Consider the following 23,372-nt stretch of genomic DNA (forward strand, 5'->3'; position numbering starts at 1 on the left):
ACAACACATCTTACTAAGATTCATCACTACACTTTGAAAATTCCCCAAAAATCGGTCAGAAACTGCCGAACGAATTGAGAAATATTGTGAAATAAAACAAATCGCTAATGAGGCATGAAATTTTCCAGCAAAAAAAAAAAATAAAAATTCTGTAATATAATGAAATGCAAGTCCACATATGTGTACCGTTTGGTATACGTGCCCTTACTTACGTATGTACACATGTCAAATAGTTTAGTGCAGCTTCCCATCGTAAATCTATTCTGGCAACTACTGTTTAATTGAGGTGTTAATGAAGTACATTGAAAAAATAAACATTGGACATTACTTTGTGTATATTATATTGTATTGGTAGAAACAAATATTGAAGATGGCAAGCCTTTGTTTTACCAAGAGCTTAGTTCGAAAAATACATAACATTTTTGCTACTCTTGACCTTGTTGACATCCTGAAGTCAATTTACATTAAGTTATGTTAGGTTATACTGGCTGGCTACATTCGATACATAGACCTATTGGTCCTCGGTAATACTAGATTAAGATTCAGTTTTATTTGAGCTGAAGTATTAATCTTAAAGTTCTTCAGTCTTTTAGAAACCATAACCATTTGAGTAAAAGCCATGCGTGTCACTCTTGGGGTTTTTGCACATAATTTTGGCGATCCTGCATATCCTTAAGGCATTTAATCTCGCCCTGATTCATCTGTCAGCCATTTCGGAACTTTCATCGAATATCAGTTTTAGTAACTTTCTTGTACTTGTTCGATAGCCAGACGGATGGCGGTTTTGGCAATCTCAACAGCTGTTCCCTGAATTTTTTTCTGGCATGCAGTCGTTACTTTTATTGCCTGCCTGCCTGGAAAATACTCCAGTCATTTGAAATCCAGCTACGAGCAATAGATCCCCGCACCCACTCAACCATTTTGATACGTCAGGCTAGGTGTTGTAAGTTCCTCTGGCACGTCACATGCTCCAGAGTCATCCATCCTTTTATAGTGTGACTTGAAATCTTCTCTCCCAAAAAAGAGTTCTTATTGAGCTATGCCCGAAAGTCCTTGTGGAGAATTCACATAACCCCACCAATCCAGCAGCTGATTTTGCTGTAGAACTATATTGTCGATTGGTGGCAGGTTAAATAATCTTTCTAGTACAGCCATTGGAGTGGTGATAGGCCCATTTATTCCACCACTGGCATTTTTCAATATATCCTCCACATCAGTTTCCTATGCAAAGTTACTTTGAGGTACTCGATACTTTCCTTAGTTGTTAACTCAACTCCGTTAAGCCGCGGGTTTTCCATGATGGGAGGTCGTACCTCCTTGTAAATATTACTATATACGCCTTATTGGCACTTACCTCTAGACTAACTGATATCGTTCATCGGTGAATGAACCTTAAGGTGTTATGCATAAGGTTACTGATTAATTCTAATATCGCTATGCCGTCTGCATATAGTGACCATAGGAGTAGTGACAGTACACGACACTGAGAGTTTGTGTTCTGAGTATACTGGCTGCGTTCCATTCCGCATGAACAAATGACATTGAGTGAACTCGTTTCTAGAGCGTCGTATTAGAATAGAACTTTCCGGTTCGAAAAGTTTACCACCGTAGTACATGTTACACAACTCCACTCAGCAAACTACCAAACCTCAATACAACCCGTCACATAATTGGAGGTAGCCATTTTGCGGGGTCGAAAAGCTTTGCCATAGAGAAAAAAATTTGTCTCTTTGTTAATGCGAATAATGCTAGTAAAAACTAGTCAGATATCGCATTCCATTCAATTCTCGCAGTTTTTGTTGCACTATCCTTTTCGAAATATTGGAAATTAGTGTCCAAAAAATTTTCATTTTCATATTTCATACATATATTTTAATTTCTTTGGCGGATTTGCCATCATCTTAATAATGTCAATAAAATAAATATTATTTTGAGTGTAATGATGTAGTAAAAATAATGGGATCTACCGCGGGCACAACTCACCTGACAATATTATTTGAAGTGTGAAGCATTACACAAAACTTGAGCAAATTCACAGAAGAGCTCGTCAGCAATGACGTTCAGAAAGTACCCTATACTTGAAACTGCCTACTACTTTTTTAAGTGTTGAACATCTCTTGCCTAAAGCATACTGAGCAAAGTGGATTGCGAGAATTTATAAATATAGTATGTAAATTGTTTATTCATGTAATTGCCATTCAATATATTAAAACAGAGATAATAAATATATAACTAAATGAATAAATAACACTATACTGCATTATTCAGAAAAGTAATAGGTGTACGGCGCAAAGTTCACTTCTCAGCTAATATGCCTCCCTCATAGTGCACTCCTACCAAGAGATTATATGCATTATGTAAATATGTCAGAGTATGTATAGATGGTTGCGCAAATGCATTTTTATTGTATTTTAGTAAACAATTTTATGTCGGTGTGTAAAAATTACCCACAAAAGCACATCAATATATACGAACATAATTCAAACAACGACCCGCCAGCCACCTGTGCCCAGAAGCCTGCCGCAGTATAAAAGCGCTGGTCAGTCCTGTGAAAGAAATGCAGTAGAAATTTGGACTTCTTACCGAACAGAACACTAGTGTCGTGTCATCGAAAAAAAACTAAAGAACTCCGACAAAATGCGCTTTTGCATTCTATTCGCGCTCATCATTGCGATCTACGGTGACACCGACGCCCATAAAGCGTCCGAACAATCGGCGGTTGCAGCTGCGAAGGCACTACCCACTGAAGAGCTGGCTAGCGCTGCTGTTGACGTGCAACCCAACAGATTGCTGGAAGATGTGGATGCCGGCGGGGAACATGCGGAAGAGGCCGAGCGTGCAGCGCGTAGTTTCGGCTGGGGCGGTTTCGGCGGCTATGGCTACAAGCGTTGGGGTGGCTACGGCGGCTACGGGGGCCACCGAGGCTATGGTGGTTATGGTGGTTACGGTTACCGCCCGCACTATGCTGTTGTTTATCGGCAGCCTTATTACCATGGCTATGGTCACAAATATTGGGGTTGAATGCGGACTTGTAAAAATATTAGAATGTAATTTAATACGTTCATAGAATGTACTAAGAAGAAAAAAATAAAATAATTTTAAATAACATCCCAGTAATGCAGCTTTTTTCGTACGTTTCGTGTGTGAAACTGTGCGCTTGCTTATTGTCTAGAAAAAATTCACAGCGATTTTAATAGGCCGAGGCGATAATTGGGAAAGTGCTTGTCATCGATTATTGCAGCTTGTGAAATTAATGAGATATATGATAGTAGATAATTTGTTTTCCTTAGCAGTTCTTTTGCTGCTCCGTGTTTGTTTTTTTGTAGGCTCTTTTAAGCAACACCCAATAAAATGAAATAAATCGCTTCGTGTAAATTAATATTTATGGCCCGCGATGCGGACACGCCTAATAGAAAATTAGAAATTTCTCAGGAATTCAAGGTAATGCTGATTTTACTTGCATATATTAATATATTGTCAATAGAATTATTTACAGAGAAGTCTAGTTTAATAAAACACAAAGCTGTGTGCAAACTTAAATGCTCAAGGCAAGGGAACGTGAAAGCTCGCAGTGTTTGTACGATGGTTTTACGAGGAATTGTTTCGTCGAGGCTACACAAACATTGATTAAACTGAAGAGAGGTTATCCAAAAATATTAAAAAAAATTCAGTGAAGTGGCAGAAAAGTTTAACATCTCTTTAGGTTTCCTCCAATTCTTCCCTTATCTCTGTATCTTTTAAGACATTAAGCATTATAGACCATCAATTGGGCCCGAAAGACTTTATTTGTGGACTCTCAAATCATTGATTTTGCAAAAAGTTCAAAAGTTAAAACAAAAAATATCAAAATATCGATCAACTGCCACCGAAGATTCTTTGCTTTATTTGCAATATATATTTATTTATTGGATCCGTGCTTAAATGCTTAACTTATTTCGTTAGTAATTCTATTTACTTGCTCTATTGTGCCATGTTTTGCACGAAACCCGAATCGGTGCGTTGATATTCTATTATTTTCGCGGAGGAAAGGAGACATCTTTGTTAGCAACGCTTTTTCAAATATTTTAGAAAGGCAGGGTAGAAGACTGATTGGTCTCTAAGAAGGCGGTTATCTGAAGTGTTTGCCGAATTTATCTATCAATATAATCTGCGACTTTTTCCACACAATTGGATAATATCAGAAACTAAGAATTGCATTGAGAGCACCTCTACAGCAATATTTGGTAACTCATAATATTATTTTGTCCTGGTGTTTTTTTTTTTTTTTTTTTTTTTTTTTTTTTTTTTTTTTTTTTTTTTTTTTTTTTTTTTTTTTTTTTTTTTTTTTTTTTTTGGTTAAGTTCTTTTATGATTGTAAAAATTTTAGAAGCTGAAGTCTTAAAAGACTCTAATTCCTCGTTAGCCTTGTTGTGTAACATATCAATAGTATTCTTTGGGCAATTAGGTTGATATACCTCTTCTAGGTGATTGGCAAAAGAATTAGCCTTTTCTTCGAAGATTCCTGATATATTCTCTTCCGAAATACTACTTCCGTTCAATAGAAATCAGGATATATACGATAAATTGAAGAAGAAGATTAAAATCGACCAATCGAATTATAGACTCATGTTTCATTAGGCTACTCGACCGAGTATAGCAGAAGTAATCCAAACGAGTAACAAAAACAAGGAACTTAATGACCAAGCACTTTTAATATCTTTACGTAAAATTTTTTTAGAGGAATAATGTCACCGAGACACAAAAACTTTGCGTGAGAGCGAGGCGATCATTGCATTTAATCGATTTTTTTTTCCAGTTTTCAGTAGGTTTTTTATGGAAATAATAATTGTATCTAACAGACCCTTAAAAATAAAATTTATTTTCATCTGAAAAGTCAACATAGAAGCAATCCGATTTTCAGGCCTTGTGCTCCGGTGGAAAACGTAATCGTGTTTCTTTTCGAGCATAGTTAAGTTGTGGGTTTCTTCTTTAATTTTAACATTTTTATTTTTTTAGAGTAGATAAGCTCATTTTGGCACCTGCAGTTTTGTCGCTCTTGACGGTCGATGCATGAAAGTTGGAGTTCTCTAAATAGTTCTCTTGTCAAAATCGGAAAAACCTTGAGTGTAACTGTTTTTATTATTTCGACCACATTCCGTCTTATTGCGCAAGAAATAATAATAATATCTAAGTTTCTTTAGTTATGCCGATTCTTCGATATTTTAATTATTATAAACTGTAAATTTGGATAAGCTTTGATTATTGTCTTCTCTTTATCTATTGATTGTCTAAATTATTATTGACACCACGTATTCAAACTCCGAAGATAAATGCAAAGACAAGGCAAAATAAACACATTTTCGACTTTCGAAAATGGCAAGAATCACATAGTCAATCATATTATATATGTATATAGCATGTTCCGTGATTTATCTTACAGAAATGAGGAAATCATAAAACAATAAAGTAACAAATTAACGGCAAAAAAATCAGAAGCAGGTGTATTAGAGTGGTTAGCAAGCAGTTAGTTGTATGATATCTGTAGTCATATACCCATCACCATAAAAACAATTTAGCACAGCGGTGTTAGCGTGATGGGCTGGGTAGCATTACCTTGAAGCACTTGTACGGATAAATGGAAAAATGAGCCAGTGCCGAAAGCGCTTAGGCTATGCTTCACTTCCACCTTCGTCCTGAAAATCGAAAACTCGATTCGTCACATTAAATCGTAAAAATAAGTAGGCATTTTACGAATTTCTTAATTTTAATGTTCTTATGTTTAATTATCAATATTAAAATCGATATATTTAGACTAGTATCTATACTAGGTACAGTTCTACCCTTCATACGTTCTGCCCTTTCTTGAGTGAGAGTGGCATTAATATCAAAGACTGTCGTGGGCAAAGCTATTACAATGCCAGCAAACATGAGTGGGATATACTATACATCGGCTTACAAGCCCGAATTAAAAAAATAAATAAGTATGCAGAATACATTCCCTGTTTTGCACATTCATTAAACTTAATTGCTAAGTGCGCTGCAGACTGCTGTACAGAAGCATTACTTTTCTTCGATTTCATTGAAATCCTCTTAACATTTTTTTCTGTTTCTACCCATCGATGGGTTCGTCTTACGAACGCACTTAAAGATTCTACGTCAAAAATACCGATTTTGAAACGGTTATCGGACACTAGGTGGTCAGACCGAGCTGATGCTATGAAGGCACTTTTATTTTCAACATTAAAACGTATTAAAAATGAATTAAGAAACACAATGTTCAAATAACTTCTTAATCATTCGTTCGTTGTTCGTGGTTGTGTACGGTTGATTTTTTCATATCGAGCGCACATGTAAATACTCGCTGCATAACTCCTCGTTACTTGGTGTACGCGCAATTTAACCTAGCTTTGACATTTTGAGCTTCAATTCGTTACACTTTCCATGTGCTTTTTGTACTTTTAATTAATAAGTTTAATTATAAAGTTAAACCCACAATTTAATCGGGTACGAACTTAATTTCTTTCTCAATGCCCTCTGGGGCCAACAGGCTGGGGGATAGTAGGTTTGCACTATTATCCCCGGGTCCTAAAAACAAGAGGAAAAAGCCAGAAAATTCAACGCTGGAGTTCTTCCCGGAATTACCTATTTCTAAGAAGGATGATCCTCGTAATCAAATCACAGGACGCCAGAAAACGTATTGCATCCACTTCTTGCTTTGCAGCACATAAAGGTATTCAGGCCATAAGCAAAATCACATCGCTTCGTGACGGCAGCCTTCATCTTTTGGTCAAGAACCAAACATCTTCCCGGAGCTGGTGCTCTTGATATACCTCTTCACAACTCTCTGAAGTCAGTAAAGGGTACAATTTACGCTCCATTTATCTGTCAGCTTGCTGATGATGAAATAATTGGTGGTATAAAGGATCAAGGAGTATCCGAGGTTCATAAATTTACGATGATAAACAATGGTAATCGTGTACCTACTGGTGCTTTATTATTAACTTTTGATAAATATACTTTACCTAGTCGTATTGAAGTTGCCTGGTGTATCCTCGATATCCGTCCCTACTATCCTAATCCCATGCGCTGCAAGAATTGTCAGTTGCTGGGTCATACTGCTAAGCGATGTAACAAGTCCCCATCTTGTGCTATCTGCAACCTACCTCCAAATCATACCCCTCCCACTGAATGCTCTAGAGTCAAATGTGCTAACTGCGATGGTGAGCACCCTTCTTCCTTTAACGCCTATCCAAAATTTGTCCAGTCTAAAGAGATACTTAAAATWAAAACTATCCACAAGTGTTCAATGCGTGAAGCCATCAATTTATACAAATCTCAAATACCGTCTACTCCCTCACCATTCTCTTATGCGAATGTAACAGCTTCCAACAACAATACTCACTCAAAAAAATACATCAACATCGAAAAAACTTCAAACACTAATAATTCTAATGACAAAATTAAAGCTACAACTTCAAACAATAATTCTTCATCCCCCAACCAACATCCACTCAATCCATAATGATTGCCCCGAAACCCCTTCTCCCTCCGTTTCTACCGTGTACAATTCTCCCTCTCCACTATAACACGTTCCACAACTTCACCTGTACCCTCCTGCCATCCACAATCACATACCCAGGTATCCATAGATACATAATTCTAGATATTAAATTTCAATTAAAACGTACATTTTTCATACATATGTATATACTTTAACTCCACATTTGTGAAAAACATAATTATCATTTTCCACCGATTTCATTCAAAAATATTTCATGTTCTCCTACACTTAAGTTTCTTGGATTAATTCTAGATAGTAAATATGCATTCAAACAACATTGTCAATATATTAGAAATGCAATTACTAAAAACTCAAATATTGTTAAGTACCTAGCATGCAAGCATTCGCTCATTGGCCCATCTTTGCTAATTAATGTTGTCAAGGCACGCATACTCTCCGTCATCAATTACGCTCTTGAAATATATGGGCATCATCCAAAAAGTCACCTAAAATTGTTGGCAGCACCGTATCACTCCGCTGTTAGAAGATCGCTTCGAGCATTCCCCACGTCACCTATCAAAAATATATTAGCAGAGTCCGGTCTTCCCTCTCTGATAGACAATATGGAAGACACCACATACAAATTATACCCGAAGATCATCCTTGGTTTTAACCTTGTGCTTCAATATGCCTTTTCTTCATCATCATCACATATCCGACCTCCAAAAAATTGAGCCAGCTATATATAAATGCACGATTTTCGCCAAAACAAACAGCTTGCAATTAAAACCTGCTAAACTTCCTAAACCTCGTCACTTAAAGAATGTGATCTACTGAGGAGAATTTAAGCCAGCCCATTTATGCAACGGACAGTCGATGGCCTCTGAAGCGCTGCATATTTTAGGTTGTACATATGTTATTAACGTTGCATAAGCTTTTATAAATAAATAAAAAAAACTTCTTAATCATTTTCACTTTAATGAATACAAAGCATGACTTGCTTAAAAATGTCGATATTGAGAGTATTAGATCTAAATTTGCCCATAATAAATACAGAAAAGTTTGTTTGTAACAATTTTGCTTTATTAAATACCCTAAACTTGAGAACCTATAGCAAACAACAAGCCCCTTGACAGAATTAATCCGGCACTGGAATGAGCCTATTTTCATAACATATTTAATAAATTTGCTCAATTTGCGCAGAACCAGCCTACTGTGATATTTCTTCGTCAAGACCTAAACACGCAATTGGAAATTCAATAATTTTGTTTAAACAGTACTATTGAAAACTATTCTTCAATTTATGTGATGATATCGAATAAATTTAATTTGCTAAAAATCATAATAAGCGTCTTATTAGATTCTCAACGTCCACTATTTCTCTGTCCCCGTCTGTATATCCTCGTTCCTCCGGCTGCTTTCAACAAAACCAGATAGGAATTTTTGCATTAAGACCAAAAACCCAAAAGCTACCAGTCCATATATTCGCCCATCTAAAATCGTCGAAAATGGCCGGACTTGTGGAACAACAATTCAAAGATTTTACCAGATGATAATGTAACATCGCATCGAGCCCCAATTGTGACCAAATTTAGAGCCAAAACGCCATGAATACCAGTGATCAACCACCATTTTCACCAGACTTGACTCCGTGTGAATTTTTTCTTGTTCCTCAAATTGAAGTTTCTGATTCTGCAGTCAATCGAAAAGATAAAACAAAATTCGTTGGAGGAGCTGAAGGCCATACCACAAATTGCTTATGAAAAGCGTTTCGAGGACTGGAAAACCGCCAGTCAGTGCAACTTAAGCATTAGTAATAATTCACGTAAATGTCGAGTTCATTGATCTGAGAAAGCACGACTTAATTGTTTAAAAAATAGCAAGTCAAGAACAGCCACGTCAGGAGTGGTGATAGATATTTGGAAAAACGACGTTAATAAAAAGACATCACTCTTTTAACTCAACTTTACTCGTAGATAGTGTAAGATAAATCGTCCTATTTTTATCGAAATTTTGTTTGCATTTTGTATAAGAATAAAATCTATATTCCCTGATATTTTGAATCCGTGCAGAGTTTTGGGCTTATACAAGGTGGGTTCCAAAGTAAACAGGACTTAAAAAAAAATGGTTTTTTCGGCAAAATCAATTTATTTTATTCAAAGTCTCCTTCTGCTTCAATACAGCTTTTGCACGATCCAAAAGCATATCAAACGAGTGTTTTAGCTCGTTGGCAGGTATGGCCGTCAATAAACCGGTGTAAGCCTTTTGAATGGCCTCAACGTTGTAAATGTATTTTTTCGAAAAGGAAGAATACGCGCGGTGCCAAATCAAGTGAATGCGAATAATAGTTAATGGTTAAAATGGGATTTTTGGTCGAATAATCGCCCTTCGAATGTTGGATTCTGAGAAATTTTTGGTCGTCAGTCAATTTGTGTGGAACAAACCGTGCACACACCTTTCGTAAGCCCAAATGTTCGTTCAAAATGCGCTAAATCGATGTTTTGGAGATGTTTAATTCCATTTCCATGAATTTCAATGATGATTCGATGGAATTTTCGGTGATCACGGTTTTTGATTGGCCCACATGTTGATCGTCATTTATGTCCTCACAGCTACTTTGAAAACATTGAAACCACTCTTGCACTCTGTGGCCAATCATCGAAGCTCATTTTCGCACCGATAATACAAACATAATGACACTTAAAACGCAATAACTTCACTTCCAATCTAAGAAATGTCATGAAAATCTCACTGGACAATTGATAAAAATAGCAGATTCTAACGCACCAGTCGACTTACAGATGGCGTCACCAGGGTGAGCTAGATTCAGAAAATTCTGTTTACTTTGGAACACGCCTTTTAAAATATTTGCATAAATTATATTTAGAAATGCTTTCAATGCTCATTCAATCTGTTCAATAAATTCCATATTATAACACAAATTAAGTTAAATACATATACAATAATATTTTTATGTATATCAATGTATTAGTTGTTCTATTGGCTGATATTAGAAAAAGTGTTAAACACTAAGTATACAAGTTTTAAAATCGTTGTCTTTCCAGTTGTCATAGATTAACTGATAAGTTGATAATTTAAAATTTGGCAAATCTATCCTTCTCTCACCATTTATCACTGTAGAATTAAAAAATATTTTTTTCGCTTAAAATATGCTTTGCAGTCATTGTAGCGGGAACATTTTTTTCGAAGTCTTTAGGCGTATATCTCAGCTATAGCTATATGTAAAACTTTAAACGCATTTTTCTCAAAACTATTATTTTTTCAATTGGCGAGACAAATTACTTCGACAAATTTTATCCGATCAACTTTAAATTTTGATATTATCTTGCAAATTGGACTTCGCATAGAAGCACGTAGGGAAATTTTCAATTATTCAAAACGTATTAATGGCTAGTTTATTACGAAATTGTTTACTAAAAATTCAGTTTGTCTCTTCAAATGCCTATAATTTTTGAAGGAAACAATATTTTCAAATTTCCCTATGTACTTTTATAGGTATTTTCATGTAGGTTAATGACGTTTTTATTAATATCCCACAGCGACAATGTCTCGCCGCGCTTAAACAAAACACCATCATCGTTCTATAGTAAACATAGTCAACAAAATTAACCGAATAAAGTACTCCTTTGAAAATGAAACCGGTGTTAATGTTATAATCAATGGAGAACGTTATATATCAATGATTAATGACTTTATCGTGCCGGAATTGGAGGATGTTGACGTGGGGCACCATTGAATCTACGATAACTAGGCAGCACTGCACCATTTACAGCCTACAAAAACATAAATTTATTGAATGAAACTTTTGGTGAGAGGAGTATATTGCGATATTGCTGCACTATTTTTTATGGAGTTATGTGAAAACACTCGTTTACACAGATAAGCCAGTGACCATTGGCACCTTGAAAGATAATATTCGACGTGTTATTGCTGAAATATGGTCCCAATTGCTGAAAAAGTGGACGACGATTGGGTCTCTCCGCTGAAACTTATTTGAGTCAGCCGCGGCGGTCATTTGCCCGAAATAACTTTTTAAACATAATGAAAAGTTCTTATATTTAAAATAAAGCTTTAAACTTACAAAATATTAGTGTGCGTTAAGCTGGTGCCCGCCGACCTAAAGGTAAAGAATTTAATTGTAAATACACCACAAAGACAATTAAAGATGGGCCAGAAACATAATGGTGTGGGGATGTTTTCCTCTTAAGATGTTGGTCCTTTTTTGGATAAGGAACATAAAAATAAAGCCTTTGAGTACGGACATTTTGCAAAACGTTATGCTACTAAATGCAGAAAAAAACATGCCGCTGAGATGATGTTATCAACAAGATAACATGACGAAACATACATCGAGGCTGGTATCTGAGTAGTTCAATAATGCAAATAAGAAACCTAACCTCAACCCGATTGAGAACTCGAGGAGAGATCTTAAAAGGCGACTGGCAGACTTTTCATTTCAAAATAAGAAGCGATTGGGGCGGAAAGCAAACGAACTTTGGCATAATATCCTATTGGAAACTTCCCAAAAATTAATTCAATCTATGCCGAATATAATTGTAAATCTTATGAAAAACCACGGAGGATACACAAATTATTAAAAACCCGCATACGCAAACAAAAATAACTTTAACGTTTTGTTTTTATTAAAAAAAAATATTTTACACCCATTATTTTGACCAATGCTTTTTCTTATTTTCAAAAATTCTAGTTTTAATATTCGGAGCGAATGATTTTCGACACATTTACATTTAATAAGGTAACGAATAATTATAACCAAAATAAAATTTCTTAAAGTTATATATTTCAAAGTGCATATAGCTGTGTACGGAGCACTTGAATATGCACAAAGTGTGCGCGAAGAGGGTCCCATAGTGCTCATTGGCAACCAGAAATTGAGGCGAGTGGAAGTAAGTATGCCAGGGAAATTTCAACATGTGTGAAAGTAATTTTGTAATTATACCCTGAACAGGATATATTAATTTTGTCACGAAGTTTGTAGCACCCAGAAGTATATGTATATATAAATGATCAGCATGTTGAGCTGAGTCGATTTAGCCATGTCCATCTGTCTGTCTGCCCGTCCGTCCGTCTGTCTGTATATATACGAACTAGTCCCTCAGTTTTTAAGATATCGTGTTGAAATTTTGCAAACGTGATTTTGTCTTCAAGAAGCTGCTCATTTGTCGGAACTGCCGATATCGAACCACTATAACATATAGCTGCCATACAAATTGAACGATCGGAATCAAGTTCTTGTATGTAAAGCTTTTGCATTTGACAAAATATATTCACGAAATTCGGTATAGATTATTTTCTAAAGCAAAAATGTAATCTCCGAAGAAATTATTCGGATCGGATTAGTATAGCATATGGCTTCCATATAAACTGGACACATAGTTTCTAAAAGAAATGCCCCTGTGAAGGGTATATTAGCTTTAGTGCAGCCGAAGTTAAAGTTTTTTCTTGTTTTAAATCGACTCAGTCCTATTACTTTCCGGACAAACTTTGTATGTATATATATGACAAATATCTACAATACAGTATAATATATAAAGTACACTTTTAATATTAATATATAGTACTTGTGTACAAATACATACATATATGAAAAAATCTTACTTTCATATATCTTTTTGCTCAACTTAATATCTGTCTGTTAAATTACAGCTAATAAATTGATAATGTGTTTCGCTTAGCGATTATCCATACATAAATCAGTTAGCATTAGCTTACTGCTCACGCCTAGGGATGGCAAAAAAAAATTTTATCGTAATTTTAATGTAAAATCGATTAAGTACAATGTTTTCAAATAATACTAAATAAAATTTTTCAAAATATGTACAGCAGTCTTAAAGTAAAAGAATTGCCTCTTGCTTGAAAGACGATGTTTTGCAACTTTGCGTAAAAATAAAACCAATAAAATATAGGAGACTACATTCTTATTTCAGCATTCAAATTTTTTTGGTATATACCCAAAAACAAAAACGGAAATAAAATTAAAATATCGTATTAAAACTTCATTTGTCTTATCGTAAATGAAAATATATTCATTGAGGTCGAGAAAACTTGTTCTCTGTTCAACCAAGTTTGAAGAATAAGCAATTTCGATAAACGTTTTGTTGTCAAACGATTGCGTTTTTCGGTCGCAGTTGCACCTGCTTTTGAGAAAAACCGTTCAGCTGGTACTGAGGTACCAAGTAGATGACAATAMTTTTTTGAAAGTCCGTACAGTTTTGTGTAAACGGTTTTCATTCTTCCCAAGCATCAATAGTGTTTCGACTTAGTTCTAATACCTGACAATTCAAATAAAACCTCAATTCATCTTCTGGAAATGTAAAATCGTTGTCCTTCCTCCTTCCTTTGCGCACTATAGTTTTCTGAGGAGCCCAGAGGTCAAACTCATTCTCTGCCACTGACGACGCGCTGCCCGTTTCCATAGTATCAACTGCAAATATTATTTCAGTACGTAAAAATTTTATAACTGGGGACAACGCTATCGCAATCCTAGATTGCAGAGTCTAATTTGTACACATATATTTATATATAACTAGAAGAAATTTAAAATGTAATACAGATTGGTCCAACTTACCACCAATTTGCAGGCTACAGTAGCATGCTTCAATTTTAAATGCTGCAACATACTTGATGTGTTATTAGAAAATTTAAAATTTTTGCAGCAAAGTTCACATTTAACGTAGTTATGGCTTATTTTGTTAAAAAAATTTCCACACTTCGCTTTTAACTGGCGCCATTGCTCTTCAAACAACTGAACGTAGAGTGCGTTTGACTTAACTGTAAATGCAGTGTTACCAGACATTCATTCGTTGATATTAAACTACGTCGACATATTAGAATTTAACTATGTTTACACTGTTCCCAGTCATTAATGATTGATGCGACCAATTTCGACCCTTGTACGCTAGTAACTTAGATGAACATAAAATGTATTAAATTTCAAAATGCTGTTTGCGATTATTTTGCAATTATTCGAGTAATAGTCGAGTAATTAGAAAAGGTGTTTCGATGCAATTAAATCGTAAATTGAATGAAAATAACCGATTAATTTAATCAAGTGATTAATCGTTGCCATCCCTACTCACGCCCCATAGTAAGCTATAAAAAAGCAAACAAAAAACAACAAACAGATAATAGTTTAAAACTCAACAAGCAAATTTGTACAAATATTTTAATCTTCAGTGACAAATTGTGCAGCATTTAAAATGCAAAATTTCTGATTGGCTTCAGCGCAGCTACAAACTTTATATATATACATTGTATGTATTTATGTAAATATATATTTATGTACATATATATTTATACTGCCATAATTATTGTCGTAGCAGCAAAAATGGCGTGAGGGATGAAGTGCGACGCGGAGCCAACAGCTACTGGAGTTTCGAAAGTTTTCACACATAGTTAAAAGTACATACATACTATATTATATACCATACATATATACACGTAAAAACTCCGCAACTATAGCTTTTTCAGCGCTTTGTTCTATGCAACCATAATCAAGAATTTGTGGGATTGGTCGAGCCACACATGCACCGCTATTACTCGTACATAGTAGCTTCTTCACATAACTGTCAAAACTTCACACACATAATCATAAATATTCATAAAATGCATAACTAAATAAAGTAACATCAATATGCATATATACATATGTAAATTTAGACGCATCTAGTACGAGCATCTGCGCTCGCTCGGGTATGTGCGATTATTGAATTCATTTGCCGTTCATAGTGTTACGCTCTTCGGCTTCAGGCGGCTTTTATTGGTGCAATTTGTTATAGCAACAGTAATAACAATAGTTGGAGGCGATAACGGATGCAACAAATGCAATAAATTCTATTGGCAGGTTTTGGGAGTGCGCTTCGCACATTTGCTGTTTTATATATACACAAATATAAATTAAACGAGTATATGTAAATATGGTATATGCATAATGCATGTGGAATGCGTACTGTGATCTAGCACTCGAGATGAGAGGTTGGTTTCACCCACGGCGACGATTGGACAGAGCGCGCTTGTTAATGACAATAATTATTTAAGTGATTAATCTCTTTAATTGTTGATTGAGAAAGCATGAATTAAAATTATTCATTTGATGAATGTAGTGATCGGACTTATTGTGACTTTAATAGAGATTTTATCGATAAAGCAAAAAACGGTTTCAAATTACAGAAGTAAAGTATAGTTGTTTTACGCTCACTGGTTAATCTTTTTTGTTTTTACTTTTTTCATGTAGCAGTTACTTTATATAGATCCTGCTAGCTTCTATTACTTTTATAAATTAAATTATTGAAGAATACATAGCGGTTGGTTGCAGACTAAAAACTGTTTGGCTATATTTAACCCTTCGACATTTTAGTACCGAAATATCAGCATAAGGGGTTAAGAATTTATGTTATGTATTTATTTTATTATGTGTAGAAACGGAGGTGTAGGTGTACTTTTAAATTAGTTTTATGATTTTTAATGATCTACCGGATGTTATATGTTTTTTATATAAGGGCTAGATCAAGTTTTCATCCATTTTTTTTAATTTTAGGCACGGAGATGCATTGATAGGCGTAAAACACTCTCTCTCATTTTCATTGAGATACCTCACATACTTACCGATATTACGGTATCAAGTCAACTAGAACATCCCAAATCGTTTTGTTAGGCATATGGGGGCTATGAGAAGTATTGACCCGGTTCAACCCATTCTTGACACGCGGACATACCATTGTTAGCAGAGGATTATCTCTGAATTTTAAATATCTTCTTCTTGTATATTAAAAACCGCTTACGCGGTTATAACCGAGTTAGCTCGAGTTTCTTCAATTCGAGATTCCAAGCTAAGCATGGTCCTTCTCCATGTGATCCTTTCAACGGCGTGGTATTCCTATTCCCCTGTTTCCCCCGGCGGATACCGCATCGAATACTTATAGAGCTGGAGTGTTTTCTTCCATTCGGACGACATAACCTATCCAGCGTAGCCGCTGTCTTTTAATTCGCCGAACTATGTCAGAACTTTTCTCTCGACAAAACGGCGACTCATCAGTTGTTGTTATCGTCCATGCCTCTGCACCGTATAGCAGAACGGGAATAATGAATGACTTATAGAGTTGTGCTTTTGTTAATCGAGAGAGGGCTTTACTTCTCAAATACCTGCTCAGTCTGAAGTATCAACTGCTGGCAAGAGATATCCTACGTTGGCGTCATCAAAAGGGGGTCTCTCATCTGAGGCTGGTTGTTATTTTTCATTGGGGTAGTTTTTTACGTGGCGGGTCGCAAGCCCAGCGCACAACCCTACAAAGGGAATGTTTCGCCTTTTCACTACAATGTCTCGCCTTCAAAACGTTGTTCTTAGCATACTTGGTCAAAGACCGGAAGTCGTGAGCTGCTTGAGCCATATGTAAAAAAATGCTTTCTGGCCACTCCCAAGTGAATGGCGATCAGAGAACTTTCCTCACTTGCGTGAACTTCTACCCATAGCTCCATCCTCCAGAATTTTAAATATACATATATCTCACATATTCATCGATATTTGAGGGAAAGAGGGGACTATACGTACTGCAGTTCAAATATTCGGTATCTAGAGGCAAAGTTTTATCCGGTTATATATGTACGTGGCAATTTTATATCTCTGTCTCTTATTTGGAGCTTAATTGTTACACTTTTTTCGCAAAATGACGTTTTGTGGGCGTGGCAGTGGTGCATCTAAGAAATTGTCTTCCGTTTTTCGCCAAGAAATACGTGTACCAAATTTAGTTACGATATCTTAATTGGTTCTCAAATTATAGTTTGCACAGACAGACGTACGGACGGACAGGCAGACACAAGGAAACTCGTCTAGTCATCCTGAGAGCCCTTCACCTCATACAGATTCCATAGAACATAATGGTTTTGACTACGGTGTCGCAGACCCAGAGGACCACTTTCGGTGAGAGACCCCACCTTTTGCCAATGGATTCTCCACAGAAGTATAAGATGCTTTTTTTGTTCTCTCTTCGACATTCGGCATCCATGAAAGCTTCTTATCCAGCTTAAGCCGTAGACATTTCACAGTATTCGCCGGTTGCAGACACATGTCTCTCGTTTACGACAACAGTGCCTCCGGAATGTTATATCTTCTAGTAAATAAAGCCATCTTGGAGAGAGAACTTCAACTTGGGGTTTCCCTAAATACATTTCGTCGAGGTGTTTGAGATTTGATTCAAACCCAAGACCGTCTAAAGCAATAACGACTGCTTCTGGCAAGACGTTACCGAAAGCTTCGTCAATATTCAGTAAGGTCCCAGCGAATTCTTTACGCATAATAGCTTCCCCAAGCCATGACACGACAGTAGCCATAATAAGCATGTTGCGCTTCTGAAAGATAGTCCCTCGGAATGCTCTAATGGCTGTCCCTCCACTTTTCCACTTGCAGAAGCATCCATGGGCATCCTCTTTACCTTTCTCATCTCGGACATAGTCATTTCACCCCCACCTGCGGGCCTTGTTCAACAAAAGTCTGCCGGATGTTCTGATTTCCGTGAGTTCTGTAGTCCACCAGAGAGGTTTCTCTCTGCCCTTCAATGTTTTCAGCAGCTGTCCAGTGCAGTTTTACACGCCGAGTTGAAGATTTGGACCCACCCGTTCGCCGTGTTGGTGGTGACCAATGAGTCCTCGCGTGGAAGAGTTTGTTCATTTATATCTAAAAAAAAATGTTAACTGCGGTTCTACCGAAGAAATTACACCTCGAAAATCAAATGAAAAAGTTTCCACACAAAAACTTGTTTTTTAATCACTTTGTATGACAGCTATACTCGTATGCTATAGTCATCCGATCTGAACAATTTATTCTGAGATTGTAGCATCTTATGAAATAAAAAAAATTTGATCGCTAAATGTTTAGTAACAATAAATAGAATAGTAATATAAATAAAATTTAAGGTTTCCGCGCCGTTTGTTATAAATACGCTTCCTGGTCGCAGTTGTGACAGACTTTTAACTTTTAAGTAGGCTAGCAAAATAATAACATTCTCATATCTACACGCTACAACAAAAGTTTCTTGAAACAAAGTTTCCTTATAAAAGTTAAAAGTCTACTATAAAATTGTTTTACGATCACTTAAGCTAAATAAACAAAATTACAAAATTCTTTCCATTTTGCGCGCATTAAATTGCTTCTCACATTACATAACACACCCAATTCTAATGGAGACAGTAATCAATTTGCGTTGGCAATAAAAAACTTGATGCTTCCTGCAACGCAATATTTGCTCTTGTCTCAGAGGCGGCATTTATCGCCACATCTCCACGACAAAGAACTGCAAAAAATCTTGGCAAAAGCACAAAACTAAATATTTTGAAAAGCGCGACAATAGAGCCGAGCTTTGCACCGCTTGTCAAGTTGATGAAATCGCGGCGCGCCGGCGCACGCTTCGCCTTGGCCATAACCGCGCCAAAAGATCGCACTTAACGATCAGCCGAAAATTAGTAAACTTCACACGTAACCACAACAAAGACGCGCATTATGCGAAACACATCAATCGCAGATAAATCTCATGGCGCACAAATGCCCAGATGTTGTGGCATGTCGTCGCGGAAATAATAGAAGCAGAAGAAGGCGGCATGAAGATCAAGATGAGCGCACAATTATCGCCGACAATCGCCAGACGCAGTGACAATAAGTATATTAGGGGCGCCCTTAAACGTAAGATACACATATGATTTGCTGACTCTTTTGAATTATGTCCTCAGGAGATAATGGGATCCCTCTAGACCTAATCGGAACTTAATTTATAATATGTGTGCTTTTCGAACATAGTTGTTTTTATATCCAGAGCTGGATAGTTGACCAAGAAGTTTCTCCCTCTCTGCTCCTGTCTGTCTGTGTGGCAGTATATACACGATTTAGTCCGTCAGTTTTTAAGATACCGATCTAAAATTTGGACACGTGTTATTTCACTCCAAGAAGCTGCTAAATCGCCGAAACCACAGATATCGGACCACTATAACATATAACTGCCATACAAACTGAACGATCGGCATCTAATACTTATGTGAAACCATTTTCATTTTACGAGATATTTTGTCTAAATTCGGCATGCAATAATATCTAAGGCAATGGTACAATCTACGAAGAAATTGTTGAGATAAGATAACTATAGCGTATAGCTGCCATACAAACTGACGTATCAAAATCAAGTTTTTGTAAGGCATCTTTTACTATTGTAAAGCCGAAGTTAATTTGTTTTTCACTTCCACGTATCACCCTAATGTAATCAAAACTTATGTGGCCGCGTTCAGTCTTACCGAACATGTTGTGGCGCTCCATTAGACATACGTACCCATATATCTGTACACACGTGCGGTCTTAAAAGCACAATTTGTTAAAACTCCTTTTTGTTGTTGTGTTAAGTGTATGTGAACATGTTTTACAAGAATTTCGTGTGACTTTTTGGGTGAGAAGCGTGCAGTTATGAGCAGACAAGAAAGTCGCACCTTTGCGCTTCAGCCGGCATCTTTCTCCATTTCTTTCCGCTAATGCGCTGCTCCGTACAGTGAGTACAATTGTCCACAATTCACAGAGTAAATTGTGTTGTAGTCTTTAATTATTTAACCCTGACATTTAGAAATGTGCAAACACCAAAAAGCACACACATACAAACATTTATAGACTGTCTTAGATCCATGCAATGTGTTAAATGATTTTTTCATACATTTGGTTTTGTATATATTTTTGTTGCTTTTTTATGATTTCAACGACCGTATGTATATGGCCTTTTTCTTCTAATTTTACAGTTAGCGCTCTCCAAAGTCATATTAATGCCGGCTGTGAGCAGCGTAGCGTCTAGCATAGCAACACGGACCGCGCCATTGGTTGGGGCGCAAGCGGCCGAGACGTCTGAGTTTTTGGCTTTAAAATTCTGAAATAAAAAACAGGATGTGAAACATGTTTGGCATATTTAAATAATTTCATGCAATTTCATAAAATTAGTATAAAAGCCTGTCGCTTCGAGACAGTTGCTAACATTATTGGTTTTGGATTCATCACAGTTTTTTCTATTTCGCACTCTCGCTTTTGTTTCACATTTTAAGTTATTTCCTACCCGTAAAAAAGTGTAAAAAACACACAACGCGCAAAATGATTAAAATTGTAAGTTTGAAATTTAACCAAGAAGTGTTCTAGTACTAGTGAAATTTTCTTTGGAAACCCGATTATCAAATATTGAAAAGTGATCTAGTGAAAAATTTGGAAATAACTTTAAAGAAAGCAATAAAAAAACTCAAAGAACTTGGCGTTTCAAAATGTTGAAGTGAATGAAGTATAKGCAGTAAAAGCTTTACTCGCTCTATTAAGTGGGTATCTCCATTAACCGTGCACATTGGCCAGTCCCAACATTTTTTGATGTTAATTAAGGAAAATCTGTTAAGCGAACAGAAAATCTGGTCCTGCCATTGTACGCTTATGGGAGCTTTCACTGTATATGCAAGTATAATATTCCGAGCCGAACAAACAATTGAAACTAAATTACAATTCATTCAAAATAATCATAAAAGGCACTACTCTTGTTTGAAGTTATGGATTGAATAGTTAATATTAAATTAGCTTCACTTCTGCCTTAGTTCATTCTTGTACATTTTACGAAAGTGGCTCTTGTTCACATAGTCTTGTTCATATATATATATATGTATGTATATTACTTTTGAAGAGTTAGAAACCGGTTTTCCAACAGAAGTTAATGGAATCCCACGATATGAAAAGCTTTCGCTCTTAAATTTAGAGCATTTGAGTAAACTTTATGGATATTTACGCCCCTTTCCTAGGAGGGCAAAGCATTTCTATACTATAATATAAGTACGTACTTCTTTCCTTGACTATTTTGACTAGGTTTGTAGGCTTCACGTGTCTGAGAATTGCTTTTGGAATTTTTCGACAATTCTCAACAAGCATAAACCACTCGAAATTATATATTTGATCTAATTACTTAGAAATTTACTGTTATGCAGAACATGCTATAGAATGTATATTAAATTTTCAGTGATTTTAAGTCGTATATATACTATTCCATATAGGATATCCCAAGTGGAGTTTGTTGTGAACAAATATTTACTCTATCGACACATATTTACCGTCAGAACTACTTTAATTCTAGACGCTAAATTTATAAAGAGTGTACAAGCGATCGTTATACTTTTTGCAGAGCTTTCTAACGAAAGCTTTACTGATACTTGTTTTAACCGAAAGACTTAATTTTCCTTTCTTAGTTTGAAACTGATCTGTTTTGAATCTGGTCTTAAGAACTTTGTAATATTAAATTGCACTCACATATTCTCACCTTTCAGCTATTTAGTTATTCTTCCAGTGCAGGGTAGAGTTTTATTACAAAGCAAGGAAAAAACTTAAACTGTGACAAAGTACAAAAGGTTCCATACAAGAACTTGTTTTTGATAGCAGCTATATGATAGAGTGCAATTTCAGAATGGTATCTCAAAAACTGAGGGACTAGTTTGCTTATCTACAAATAAACAGGTGGACATGGCTAACTCGACTCAGCTCGTACTGCTAACCTTTATATACATAACATACTTGTATGTACATATCTTAGTGGGGTTTCCTTTCTTTCAGGTATAAAAAACTTCGTGGCAAACTTAACATAACCTGTTTAGGGTATAAAAATGGAAAGGAGTTTTTTTTTAATAGATTTAAAAAAAAAATATTTTTTTGTTTATTTATTTTCTTTAACTATTTTTAAACTTATTATTTCTTAAACACTGAAATTTTTTCATTTAATAAACATATCTTCAACTCATCCAGTTCGTACTTTTCGCTTGTCTCGCCGTCGTTGCTGTCTCAGCTGCACCAATCGAAGAGCCAGAACGTGAGGTGGTAGCCATACTGAAGTCCGAGATCAACAAGCACGATGATGGTTCTTACGATTTGCACTATGAAGGTGGTGATGGCACCATCCGCAAGGAGGCAGCCAGCGTAGTTGACGAAGGTACCGAAGATGAGGCACTCGAAATTAAGGGCTCCTACAAATACATCAACACCGAGGGTGAGGAAGTCGAGGTCTTCTACACAGCTGGCAAAAATGGTTTCGTGCCCTACGGTTCAATCATCAATCCAGAGATTTCCGCTGTAGCTGAGGCTGCCAAGGACTTGCCCAAGGAAGAGGTTGTAGAACCAAAAAAGAAAAACGTCAGCGTCTAAAGAAACTGTTACAACAACAGAAATATTTATGATTACAAATATTAACGAAGAATGAAATTAGCGTATATGGAAAATTGTAAAGGGAGAAAGAAAGAGCGGGTGATGGTTCTATTAGTCAGTTAAGTGATATGATATGAACGACAAGAATTGACACTTTTGGTTTAAGAGTTTCTTAGTATAAATTTATGTTACATTTACAAATAAGTATGATCTGTACTACACTATATGTACATATGTATATCTAAGCATAAGTTATGAGTATGTCCTCTAATTATATATATACTTCCAAACAGCGACACCCGAAGTAAAGATAAAAACTGAAGAAGAAATGCTTTATGGATTTTTATTGACGGCGATTTTAGCTATCGCAAAATCTAGAGCGAATATTGCATATTAATTAGGCGGGGTGATAAATTCAGCACACAAAAAATTTCTTAAGTTGCATAACTAAAGGAAAGATTGCATAATCACCGGTTTGATGAGGTGAAATGATCTAAAATGAAACTTGTTCAATGGTAATTTGCAAACAATTTGGCCGTTATCGCATTTCGATCTCTACTCCAGTCGCGATGAGCAGACAACTTTATTTATTCTGCTAAAATAAAAAGTTCTGATTTCTATTCTAATGAAAATGGGCAGCACTATTATTATTTCTGTTCTTAAAGTAAAAAAAAA

General features: G+C 36.0%; 2 protein-coding genes across 2 annotated transcripts; both read left to right on the forward strand.

Annotated features, from left to right (window-relative positions):
- Nucleotides 1–2,545: 2,545 nt before the first annotated feature.
- LOC108978957 (glycine-rich cell wall structural protein-like) lies at nucleotides 2,546–3,121 on the forward strand. The gene has a single exon (XM_018949481.1). It carries the CDS (start codon nucleotides 2,638–2,640, stop codon nucleotides 3,019–3,021), a length of 384 nt encoding a protein of 127 aa, XP_018805026.1. The 5' UTR covers nucleotides 2,546–2,637; the 3' UTR covers nucleotides 3,022–3,121.
- Nucleotides 3,122–20,523: 17,402 nt separating this feature from the next.
- LOC108978941 (endocuticle structural protein SgAbd-6-like) lies at nucleotides 20,524–23,026 on the forward strand. The gene is made up of 2 exons (XM_018949462.1): nucleotides 20,524–20,639; nucleotides 22,302–23,026. The coding sequence occupies exons 1-2, from the start codon at nucleotides 20,628–20,630 to the stop codon at nucleotides 22,695–22,697; spliced, it is 408 nt and encodes a 135-aa protein (XP_018805007.1). The 5' UTR covers nucleotides 20,524–20,627; the 3' UTR covers nucleotides 22,698–23,026.
- The last annotated feature ends 346 nt before the right edge of the window (nucleotides 23,027–23,372 follow it).

This window comes from Bactrocera latifrons, unplaced genomic scaffold (assembly GCF_001853355.1).
Source record: "Bactrocera latifrons isolate USDA-ARS-PBARC rearing strain unplaced genomic scaffold, ASM185335v1 scaffold_13, whole genome shotgun sequence".
Classification (NCBI taxonomy): domain Eukaryota; kingdom Metazoa; phylum Arthropoda; class Insecta; order Diptera; family Tephritidae; genus Bactrocera; species Bactrocera latifrons.

What these genes read in the sequence shown, in the direction of transcription:
- LOC108978957 (XM_018949481.1), top strand. Translation starts at nt 2,638, where the DNA reads ATGCGCTTTTGCATTCTATTCGCGCTCATCATTGCGATCTACGGTGAC.